This window comes from Tupaia chinensis, unplaced genomic scaffold, assembly GCF_000334495.1.
Source record: "Tupaia chinensis unplaced genomic scaffold, TupChi_1.0 Scaffold000266_1, whole genome shotgun sequence".
NCBI lineage: Eukaryota > Metazoa > Chordata > Mammalia > Scandentia > Tupaiidae > Tupaia > Tupaia belangeri.
The window spans coordinates 200,191-213,323 of record NW_006159746.1 but is presented as its reverse complement, the minus strand read 5'-3'; the positions used below and the strand labels follow the sequence as shown (position 1 = coordinate 213,323).

Sequence of the window (13,133 nt, the reverse complement as noted above, 5' to 3'; positions counted from 1 at the left end):
TTTCTATCTCTCTGTCTCTCTCTGTCTTTCTGGCAAGCGCACACGCCCTATAGCAAAAACCTCTCAAAAAAAAAAGAAAGAAAAGAAATACAACCTCTCTGTCAAAAATGCACATTGTCATCCCATGTTCACATTGTTGTAGCTTGGTAGCTATAGATTTTCAAGTAATAACCAATTATTTGATAAGAAACATCTATTCACAAAATATCTAAGGTAGATGAAAATAATTTTATGGAAAGAAAACACGGTACTATCCAAGTGTTCTATGTAGTCATTTTCGTGTGACTTTAAAGTCATTATACTCACAAGTGAACAATCTATCTCAGTGGACATATTAAACAACCATGAAAATCAAATCAAGTATACATGTTAAATAAGATGCAACACATTTCCTGAAGAAAACCCAGCTTTCAGAGCCCTTTCCCAGAAGGTTGTAGACGTACGGTTGGGGAACTCCTCTTCTATCCTTAAGGAGGGGAGAGCCTGCAGAAAACCAGGGAGGATTTCTCTCTCATTCCCTGTTTCCCCAGTAGTTTTATCCAAGTTAAAGTTTGTATCAGGGAAATAACAAGAAAATATTATACATAAGAACAATAACATGAAAACATAATAAAAAAACATGCAGTCTACATGGTTCCCTAGGATTGGAGCATGCAGGCCACATGTGCATTCTTGGTTACGTGTTAGGGAATTATGGTTTGTTAGGCTAGCTGTAAATGCATATGAGTTCTGGGTCTTTTTAAAATAGCTACTTTCTAATTGTCTTTCCAAATCACTGCCCCAAACCTGTTTAAAGCTGAATAGAACTCTTCTTACAAAGTTGAGACTCAAGGATATTTTAACTTTTCCACTCACAGAGCATTGTCTTTACAGATCACTGCCCAAACCTGGTTAAAGCTGAATAGAACTCTTCTTACAAAGTTGAGACTCAAGGATATTTTAACTTTTCCACTCACAGAGCAGTCTCTGCCTGTATTATGGTAGGCTGTGTGTCTATGGGCAAGAGCTATGAACCTATTTGGTGAAAGAGGAAAACAAAAAAAAATATAGTCTCCAGGAAAAAAAAATTGATTTTGATAGAGGGGCTGAATCTAACCAATCCTGGAAGTTATCTGGGTTTAAGTTGATTTTGACATTAGGGATTGGTCTTACATAAAAGATAAAGTCTGAGATGTCAATTACAATTTTTTATTTCCATTCTGATGTTTTCAGTTACATCAGTATAACCTAGTACTATCTAGCTGCTGAGGTATTAATTAATATATCTTTCTAACAGTTATTTTAGTATTAGAAGGTTCTCTTGGAGGGTATAGAACTATGCCCTGGGTATACTTATGAGGACACTGGTTAGTTCTGGACTGGCTTCCAAGAGTTTAAACTGATATTGGTACTGTTCATTTGGTGTCCTTCTATCACTTATGTTAAGTCATGTTTTAATTTGTTTTACTCCTAAAAGTAGGCTTTATCCCAACTTTTTAATAGTAGACCGACTTGTATAAGAATAATAGATACAAATATTAAAACACTAACTTTCTGAAGGCTCAAAGAAAGGAAGATTAACTTATATTTCCGTGAATATTCCAGATTATCCTTTATATGTATTTCTCTCTGTTTGAGACATCTATTATAGTTTATTTTTGCTTATTTTTTTAAACTAACTTGCAAAACACAGCATGCAGGTTGATATTTCCTAAAAAGTTTGGTAAAGTATGTGTTAATGTTCACTGTAATTGCAACAATAAATTCTGCCAAGTTAATAGATTTCTTAGTCTAGTTTTTGGGTTTACTTATAGTGTAAGTTACTTTGTGATATTTATATTGTTTTAAGAACTAAAATCAGATGAAAAGAAAAATTGGCTTTTAAAATTTGCACTGTAAGAACAAGCATCAAAATTATGTTATTTTTGACATATCATTTTGCCCCCAAATTTGTTCTTGATCAGAGCTGCAAGGTGTAAATAATTTAATACTTAAAGAAAAACAAAATAAAAATAAAATGTGAAACTCTGAGTCTTGAACTCTGAGTTGCAAATGGTCATCCAGGAAGAGAATTCAGGTAGATCGGCACCAGAGAAACCAGGGAATGCTTGGATAATTTGTTTATCCTGTTATATTTAATTCAAAGTAGGGAAAATATAAAAACAACTTGCAACAAGGTATAACACAATACTTAAAAGCTCATTTCACCTGAACTTTTATTTTTAATGGGTCTATTTATTTACAGGGATATTAAAAATTAAAATATATTTCGAAGCAATGCATATATTCAACTAATGTACAATATGAGAGGTTTTCTATATTATGAAATAAATCATCATGTTGTGGAAAATAGTCTCTCATACCTTGCATCCCATTGCTGTAAACCAACAAAAGTTTTGCTTTCTACCTCTTCTTTGTATGCATGCCATGCATTTTAATCAAGTTTATGTATATATGTAAAGAACTGTCCTGATTTCTTTACATTTTCTATACTTTTGCATTGGATTTCAAAGACATAAACAGAAAGAATGAAAAGGGGGGAAAATGCTTATTTATGGTTGTTTGGATTACAAGCAAAATGCTTGTAAGAGATACAACGGCATACTTTCTCAAAACTCCAAAGTAATTTTGTTTATGGTCTCTCTGCAGCTAGATCCTGAAGCTAGTACGATTCTAAAAGAACTTCAAGTTAAGCTCAATGGTGTTCTGGATGAGCTCAGCGTCACTTATGGGGAAAGGTAAGAGGCCTAAGTAATTACCTAAATGTGTTGGGTTTCAGTTGCTAGTAATCATATCTTCAGTGCTTGTTTATCCTGTTATATTTAATTCAAAGTAGGGAAAATATAAAAACAACTTGCAACAAGGTATAACACAATACTTAAAAGCTCATTTTACCTGAACTTTTATTTTTAATGGGTCTATTTATTTACAGGGATATTAAAAATTAAAATATATTTCGAAGCAATGCATATATTCAACTAATGTACAATATGAGAGGTTTTCTATATTATGAAATAAATCATCATGTTGTGGAAAATAGTCTCTCATACCTTGCATCCCATTGCTGTAAACCAACAAAAGTTTTGCTTTCTACCTCTTCTTTGTATGCATGCCATGCATTTTAATCAAGTTTATGTATATATGTAAAGAACTGTCCTGATTTCTTTACATTTTCTATACTTTTGCATTGGATTTCAAAGACATAAACAGAAAGAATGAAAAGGGGGGGAAAATGCTTATTTATGGTTGTTTGGATTACAAGCAAAATGCTTGTAAGAGATACAACGGCATACTTTCTCAAAACTCCAAAGTAATTTTGTTTATGGTCTCTCTGCAGCTAGATCCTGAAGCTAGTACGATTCTAAAAGAACTTCAAGTTAAGCTCAATGGTGTTCTGGATGAGCTCAGCGTCACTTATGGGGAAAGGTAAGAGGCCTAAGTAATTACCTAAATGTGTTGGGTTTCAGTTGCTAGTAATCATATCTTCAGTGCTGTTTCTCTCCTCTGCCTGACTGAATTCATTAACTTTAAGACCTAGTCATCTCCTCTGAAAAGTCTTTGTGTCTCATCGCATGCTCCCCAAACCTCATGCATCCTTCAGTCAAGTGGCACTTAACAGCACTCTAAGTTTTATTTGTCTATTTCCCTCACTTTTCTACATAGCCCGTAAGTATAAAACCCATAAATCATACACATTTGTAATTCCTTTGTTTAGAGCTTAGCAATTGACTATTGAAAAAATGGAGGGAAGATCAAAGAAGAACTTTGCGTTTATAAATAGCATGAGTTGTGTTCATGCTAGACATATCAATGTACACAATGGATATTCTTGGGAATAACTGAACTCCAAATCCTACACAAATTAAGTCAAGATTTTTGGTTTTAGGATGTAGAAACCTGACTATATGTCTTCCCCTGTGGGCAAGTGTTTGGAAACTACTGACATACTTATTATTTTAAAAAATCAACTTTATCTATAGTATGGTTCTAAGAAAAAAGAAGTTCACTATAAGTAAATTTCATTTTAGTCTTGTAGGAAAAAGACATCATCTTATCATCAAATGTCAAAAAAGACAGGAAAGCAAATACATCTTTGAAGAGCTTCATTAATTTAATCTAGAAAATTCTATCAATTTTAAATACTAATTATCAATTTTAAAATCTAAAAATATTATCTTTAAATATTAATTCAATAAATGTTGGCTTCTTTTAAACTATGTGTTCAGTTCTCAAATGAGACTCTAAAATTACTCTTACAGTGATAGCTCTCTCTTAATACCACTCACTACCTATTGTTGTGTTTTAGAAAGATACAAGATGAGTAAACATTTGTTGACTACTTCAGACACTTCTTAAATCAGAAAAACAAAACAGAAGATGCTGAAACCATTTTATTTTTTCTCAGACATAGGAATGAAGCAGAGTAAATAGAAATCCCATCCTTAGCCTTCTCTTCATTATCAAAGGTGTGTTCATGACACCCTTAAGCCAAGTGACATCTTTCTGGAGCCTGCTTTCACAGTTCATGTGCTGAGCTAGAGCAGCCTTCCATAATGGCCTTAGTTAGGGTAGTTGCTCTGCTCTGCCTCTGCTCTGTTATTAGCTGATCTCAGTGATCCTGCCTATGTGGACTGCATGTTAATTAACAACCTGAGCATTCTATTTACCTAGAGTTAGGCAGAGGTCATTCCAGAGATGTGGGAGCTCATTGGTTCTGAATAGAGATGACACTTAGTGATGAGACCCTTGCTCAGCCATTTTAGGCTTGCCTCTCCTTATTCTAGTGTGAATTAATATGTGGTTAAAGGGACCAGCAGCTGTTGTAATGGTTACATTGCTGAACTCCCACATAGTCAACTACAGTTCAAGTCCTGGACTTGGTGACTTAAAAACTCATGCTGGGTGCATATACAGGCATGGCCAAAATCCCGAAAGGAGAATGGAAGAGAAGGGATTGTCTGTCTCTCCAATGAGCACATGTCCCCTATAGGAAAAAAAAAAAAAAAAAAAAAAACTCTTAAAAAAAAAAACAACAAACTTTCCCATAGAATTTGGGAAATTTAGGTAAGATAAAACAAGTCAGGGATAGTTACAGGTGTTCAGAACTTTATAGGAAATACAATGACTACCCAGAATAGAAAACAGAATATAAAGATATTTAAATTACCTTCTATAAAATATCCAAATTGCAGACTTGAGGCCTGAGTTCTTGGGTTCCTGACATGCTCATAGGGCACCTGGCTGGGAACTGGGTAATCTCACTGCAGTGCTATCTTACAAATGCGTTTAAAGATGGTCTTAGATTTTTAAAAACTCATACCACTGAACTTCCACTGACAAACATACTTTGCAATTTGGCTTTGTTGGTTTACAACATTTCTCTCACTGATACCCTCAGTACCAGAGGCTGAGTAGCTTAAATAAACAAAGAATTTGGGAATATTTCATAGGAATTCTTCTGTGAGTATTTGACTTCTTCAGTGCTTGCTAAGTCTGTCATTACTACTTGATGCTACTTTTATTCAAGTTGATTAATAAAAATACTTTTCAACCAATATATGGAGAGAAAATCCATTTAATGAATGTAGACAAGGTCAATAGAGACAAAGGGTATTTCAGGCAAACTGCAGACATTAGTTTACCCCAGATTCATGCAAGAGTAGAATGTATTGTCCATTACATTAGAGAGCCCTTCTGGACCAGCAGGTGACATGGTGGTTAAGTACTGGATCCCACATGGCTGACTGTACAGTCTGAGCCCCAGACCCAGCAGCTTGAAAAACAGTCTGGGAGTCTGGGAGTGTGTGTGTGTACATGCCCAAAATCCCAAGAGGAGAATGGAGGAGAAGGAATTATGATGTGGCTATCCCCACTTGGGGATAATTTCTCACCTTCCCTCTTTCTTTGTCTCTCTGGCAAGCACACAGGTCTGGTGGGGGGGTAAAATGTGTGTGTCTGTGTACGTAGAGAGAGAACAAGTGCCCTTTCTCCAAATGCCTAGTCCCACACTCAGAACCAACTTCAGATTGGAGTTTACAATATGGATCTGCTTAAGAACCCACTTTTCTCATATTTGAAACACAAGCATCAAACCTTTTTCTTAGTCTGTCCCCTGACTCCAAGGTATTGATTTGAGAATGAGTGCAGGAGGAAATGATTATTTTAAAAATATGATCATTACTATAGTCAGAAGGATCATTGATGATCCACAAGTTAATCAAGCATTTCAAAATTTCTAACATTTTACTTCCTTTTCTATTGCCCCAAGTAGCTACTACCCCATCATCAAATACAAATATCACTGCAAACACCACCCTCTCCACCACTTTTTCCATCCCTGCTCTCTCACGCTCTTGCAACTACTACCTGACAAAAGTCCAAAGGCAGGGCACGTCAGACAAAAATGAAATGATCACGGATTTGGACCTGCCTAGAAAAGATCTTGGAAGAGAATGTTGTAGTGAGCTGATAAATATGCAGAAAGCCAAGAAATGAGCCACATCCATAGGCTCATTCATATATAAATGTCAAGTCCAGAAAATGGTATACTCAACAGTAAAGGAAGCCAAGGAAAGTCAGGAGCCCACGATCGATGTGCATCACACACGAGGTTAGACACAGAATCAGGCCTTGAATATATGCTCAGAATGATAAACCAGCACATTGTAAACCTGCTACTTAAAAGCCAGGATCAAAAAACACACAAGCTGTGATCTTTTAAAATCTACCAAAGAGGAACCAGCAGTTAGCATAATGTCTATGTGGCTGAACTCCCAGGTAGCTGACTGCGGTTCAAGTCCCGGACCTGGTGACTTAAACTCACGCCTGGTGTGGGTGCATATGTGCCCAAGATCCCGAGAGGAGAATGGAGGAGAAGGGATTACGGCGTGGCCATTCCCCCTGGGGTGTGGTTTCTCATGTTCTATTGCTCAGTCTTTCTCTGTCTTTCTGGCGAGCACACATGCCCTACAGCAAAAACCTGTCCAAAAGAAAAGAAAGAAAGAAAAAATCTACCAAAGATTTCTCAAATTAGATAATAAAAAAAAAAACTAGAAAAATAAAATACTTGCTAACAGCACACTATTTGCATAATATACATGCTAAAAGTAAAGGTCTCATCTGTAGCACAAGAACAAGAAGTCGTGCCTATTTTGTTCATTATCATATCCTCATACCTAAAATGGTGACTGTCACATAGTAGATATTTATTAAGTATTTATAGAATGTATGCATACTTGCATAAACATGTGCATTCTATTTCATTAATAATGAAAGCACTATATAGTAAAAATTCCTAAATGTTTATGTAAAATTAAATATGGCAAATGACATTAACTGTGTAATCATCGTGTGTGGAGAAGAAGGAATGGGACTTACTTGATGGCAATATTAACATGCATTCCTTCCTCCACATCAGCATTCCAGTAATGTGACCATTTCCCAAGCTTTCATGTGTCTCCATCTCCATGGTTTTACTGCATATTTACACACTTCTACTTTTGTTATAATCACTATTATTTTTGAAGATGTGACAAAGTAGCGGACAACATAGAGAAATGGTAGTGAGACTGAGTCTCCACCATTTAAATCTCTTATTACTTCCCACTGCTTAGGTAAGAACTACCAAAACTGGTGTAGCAGATATAGAAAGTAAAAGTGAAAAAAATGTAAAGGATTACTCTTTACAGATTTATTTAAGTCCATAGAGTAGTAAGGCGCGAGAGGATAGCAGAAGGAGATGGTGCATTGATAAATTCAACTGACAATTCTTTTTACATAGCTTTGTTGAGATATCATTGGCATACAAAAATTATGTATATTTAAGGTATACAATGTGATAGATTGATAAAAGTTTGCATATTCCAGCTAATTAATGTATTTATCACCTCTACAGGGTTGCCGGTGTGCATATGTGTGTGTGTGTGTGTGTGTGTGTGTGTGTGTGTGCGCGCGCGTATGTGTGTGTGTGAAGACTTAATTTTCACTCCATCCTCTTAGCAAATTTCAAATTATACAATATTGTACTATTAACTACTGTTCCACCACTTCCTGAGCAACTTCTTCATACTAATGTGACATCATGATACAGGTATATAACACAAAGTTCCTGCTTTTATGGAGCTGGCATTCTAGTAGCGGGGGAAAGAGGACACTGACAATAAATCTAAAGCTATGCAGGTGTAAAATAATAGAGGGTGCAATGAAGACAAAAAAATAAAGAACAGTACAGAATGGAGAATGATCGAAATGTCATTTCAGCTTGTGTGTTCAAGGAAGACTTCTCTGAGGTGGGGACTTGTGGCATATGCCTGAAACACATAAGGACTGAGATAGTCTTGAGAATTTCCACAGTAGAGTGAACTTAAAAGTGGCTACTACATAAGAGTGTCCTCAGAGAATCCTAAGAACAATGAGAAGTCTGTTGTGGCTAGACTGTGATGAGGCCAAGGGAAGAATATCAAGAAATGAGATCAGTGAGCTAGCTTGTGCTAGATTATGCTGAGCTTTAAATACATTCTAGATTTGTTCTAGTGGATTTGGAAGCTATTGGTTTCTATCTTAACAGCATCTATGGAGAAAGCTGAACAAACAGATAATGTAGGAAGTTGTTGCACGAGTCCAGAATAAGAAGATGGTGGGTTGGTCATACAGTAGCATTTTGGTAGTGATAAATCCTCAGATTTAGGACACTTTATAAAGGTTTGCTGATGGTTAGATGTTGGGTATGAGTCACGTTGTACTTCCAGTTGGAATAGTGACACAGCAGTTTCATAAAGCATAGTTACACAGCAGTTTAATAAAGCAGTCCAGATCTGGACTGGAAGTCAGGTCTCCAGATATAAATTTGGGAATCGCCAGTACATAGATAGTATGGAAGCCATAGAACTAGATGCAATTGCCAAGGAAGTGATTGTTGAAGGAGGGGTGGAGTGGTCCAAGGATAAAGCTCAAAGGATAACAATGTAGGGTTGCCAGATAAATTACAAAATGTCCAGTTAAACTTGAATTTCAGTTAATAATAATTTTAAAAATACAATTATGTTTGTAGTATTACATCAACATATTTGTATTAAGCAATATTTAACCTGAAATTTGAATTTAAGTAGGCTTCCTTTTATTTTATACATGGTTAGAGAACAGGCACTAGAAAAGGAGAAGCCAATGAGTTTGGAGGAAAGCCAAGAGGGTCACAGAAACCAAATGAAGAAGTTGTGTCCAGATGCCAAGAGTTTTTCTGGAACAGCTGTTTTTTTTCCAAACAATGTTCATAAGAGCTATTCCTGTCAGAAATGGGGACCAAATGTGTTCCTATTCAACTTAATTCAACCTGAAGGTCATCGCTATTATTTGCTTTACCTAAAAGGATTCTAAGAAAATTTTTACTGCCACTAAACTTTTATGATCAAACAGTAGGTTTGAAAACTAATGAGCAAGAGAATGTATATCATTTTAAACAGTTCAAACTACTTAGGATGGAATTAAAACAGAGTCGGGCAAAAATGCCTACTTTTATGCCAGACTTATATTATATTCTTTATTTCTAGTTTCCAGCTTATAATTGAAGAGTGTATAAAACAGATGAGTTTTGAGCTAAATCAAATGAGAGCAAATGGAAATACCACCTCTAATAAGAACAGTGCAGCAATGGATGCAGAAATTGTGTTGAGAGCTCTCATGGATTTCTTGGACAAAACGTAAGTTGACTATCCAGTGTTCTTTTTATTTATTGCCCTAAAGTAGACCAATAAGGCTTTAAGACAAAAAAAAAATGTTTTCTTCTATGTGAGACAGCTTTATAAAAAATTTCTATAGAAATAAATGAATTTATGATAAAACAGCACACTTCTAATTCATTACTAGATGAAAAACATCAGGAATGACTTCATAAAAGAAAAGATGAGAGGAAATAAACCTGGGTAACCAAGGAGGCTGCCATTCTGAGGAAGAGAGCAATTTAGGATTTCTTGCTCTTCAGAGAACATGTTGTTTTGCATCCTCCTAGACAGAGAGAAAAACTGAGTTGAGTTCAGAATATCTGATTTCATGTCAGAAACCTGCTGAAGAAGAGAGTAACACAAATGTGACTAGAATTAATTCATCTCAGAAGCAAGCAGTCTGTCTCAACCTTCAGTAACTATTGCTATGTATCTCAAACCCTATTCTAGGCACTTGACAGTGTTAAAAAAGAAAGTCAATGTCCCTGGTGCTATGGAAAAAACAATCTAGTAATGGTGGTGGTCGGTGGGACTAAAGGCCTTTATGACCAACTAAGATAGTTTCTTCACCAGAAAAGTCAGTTGGCTGATTTGTCTGTGTGTTTTGTGTTGTGTTGTGTGTGTGTGTGTGTGTGTGTGTGTGTTTCTTTTTAATATCTGCTCTGTCTCTACTCTTAGAAATTCTAAGCGAGTAGGGTCAAGACAAATATATAGTAAAATGTATCCACAGTTGGGAGCCATTAATCTAAAGCAACCAAAGACATGATTTCTTCAACAATGATTTTCAGAATCAGAATTGAAGGCAGAAGAGAAAAAGAAATAATAATTTCCAATACCTATACAGGGACCAAGGTCACACATGGTAGTCTATATATATTATCTCATGTTTTATTGTTATGGCAAATTGATACTAAATGTCTTTGTTTAAGGCATCAAATTAGAAGTGAGTAGGGAGAATCTCTTCTGAACACTTATAATTTCTACTTTAATTCCTTTTCCCTGTATCTATAATCTTATAGTATAAAAAGGGCTAATGTCTGTTTTATCAACTTAATTTTAATATCTGGTAGAAAAATTGCCTTATTTCTTATTTGCTGTGGGAAAATATCTAAAAGATAGGTTAACAGGTAGATAGCTAATGAAAGGTAGTAGACACATGGGTGTATAAGAAAAGTAGGAGACCAACCATGGAGGTGTGGGTGGTAGGATACCACTCTGCAATACTAGAAGCCATATGGAAAACTGGGGCTCAGATCCCCGGTATACCTGAGCATGATGGGAGCACACGTGTATCCCATGATTCTGGCTGACTGGAAAGCTGAAGGTAGGGGAATTTTTCTCATGATGAGACCCTGTCAAAGATGCCTGTATCTCTCTTTCTCCCTACCTCTCTCTCTCCTCCTGTCTCCATTTCTGTCTCTCTCGTTCTTTCTCTCATGAAATAAAGAAAATACATAAACTTTTTTTATTTTTTTAAAAAGGGAGTAGAAGATATAAGAGAGGAAGGAAAGGAAGAAAGACCAAAAAATGTTATTCTTTTAGACTCTTAATGTAGATTTTTTATTCTTAACACATAATTTTCTACATGTTCCCTTAGAAATTTTACTTTATTATATAATTCTTTATTCAATAATGCAAAAATTGAATCATTATAAACACACCAGCATTTGGTTGTGAATGTTCTGGGTATAGAATCTTGATTCTCTTAAACTTCCACTGGAGAGGCCAGCAGGCAGTATAGTGGTTAAGGCACTGGACTCCCACATGGCCGACTGCAGTTCAAGTCCCAGACTTGAAACACACTGGGCATGTGTGCATGTGTGCCCAAAATACCAAGAAGAGAATAGAAAAGAAGGGACTGCAGTGTGGCCATCCCTCCTGGGAGTGATTTCTCGCTTTCTGCCTCTCTGTCTCTCTTGTGAGCACACGCACTCTAGAGCAAAAAACAAAAACAAAACCAAAAAAACTCTAAAATGGGGCATGGCAGTGTCCATCCTATGGTTAAAAAAAAAAAAAAGAAACAAAACAAAACAAAAACTTTCACTGGAAAGTCTTTAGTGTTTTAGAGATATATCCTTTATTATTAACAAAGCTACTTATTTTGTATAATTTGTAACCAAAAATTGTGGAATATACAGAAAGTTTCAGCTAATCCTAATCCAGATACTTCCTTCTACTAGCTGAGTGGATGTGAATCTATTTTATGTATAAAATGGGGATAACGGAGAAAGTGGATTGACTTATTTTCAGTATATTTAGTTTCTTATTTCACTTAGTTTTAATTTTCTACTTCTAGGTGTACTTTATTATATTACATATGTCATTTCTTATCATTCCTAATGGAAAGAAATAATGTATAAAAAAATCTACTTAAAATATTTGTGAAAAAGTTTTGAAATGTTTTGAAAGAGTTATTATAAGAGGCAATGGAGAGTTGTAGAGATGCTCAGGGCTAATTCAGAATGCTTAAGTGTAATGCCACTGCTTAGGGGAAATATTTAAAAGTCAGATATTGATTCTGTTTTCAAAGACCTAACAATTGAGAAGGAGAAATAATAAATGAACAAATAAACATGATAAGTGCAAAGTGATCATCCCTGCTTCCGAGAATGAGTGGAAATTTCCTTTGGGTTGAATATTTGAAAGTGGATAGGGCTTGGATGTATGAAAATGAGAGCTAGTCATTCCAGGGGGAAAGAAAACAGCTGGGTATGTTATGAAAATATCAACTATAGGGACCAGCAGTTAGCGTAATGGCTATGTAGCTGGACTCCTATGTAGTCGACTGCAGTTCAAGTCCAGGACCTGGTGGCTTAAACTCACGCTGGGCGCATATGCGTGCGTGCCCAAGATCCTGAGAGGAGAATGGAGGAGAAGGGATTGCAGCATGGCCATCCCCCCTAGGGAGTGATTTCTCGGTTTCTGTCTCTCTGTCTCTCTCTGTCTGTTTGGCAAGCGCACATGCCCTATAGCAAAAACTTCATATATATATATATATATATATATATATCAACTATATAACAAGAAATGTCCGTTGCCAGTTAGTACACATGGCATTTGGAGATTATCCGCTTAATTGGTTTTATCTTCCACCCATCTAGATTTCTCAGGTTCTAAAACATGTACTTCTTGGCTTGTGTTATCAAGTAGGTTAAGTTTGACTGAACTAAGGAGGCCATTGCTGGATTTCCTCTTTATTTTCTATTATTTAAAAGAAATAATAGAAGACTAAAAGTCTTCAAGGTGATTTTGAGAAAATCTTGTTAGCAGTCGTGTTATATTGTCAATACGTCGTAATCTCTCCTTCGTCTGTGTGCATGTGCAGTCTCTCTAAATATCTTAGAAATATGTTTCATTTTCTCCACCAAGAACCCAACACTTCATATAATGAGCTATAAACTCCATTTCCAACTGGTGGAAATACCATGAAGAGATACA

General features: G+C 35.8%; 1 protein-coding gene across 1 annotated transcript in view; it reads left to right on the top strand.

Annotated features, from left to right (window-relative positions):
* UNC13C (unc-13 homolog C) overlaps positions 1-13,133 on the top strand; it is a 656,973-nt gene that overhangs the window by 548,858 nt on the left and 94,982 nt on the right. The window contains exons 24-25 of the mRNA XM_006149494.1: positions 2,629-2,717; positions 9,525-9,674. Of these exons, the coding sequence (XP_006149556.1) occupies positions 2,629-2,717; positions 9,525-9,674 (239 nt within the window). The remainder of the gene's footprint in view (positions 1-2,628; positions 2,718-9,524; positions 9,675-13,133) is intronic.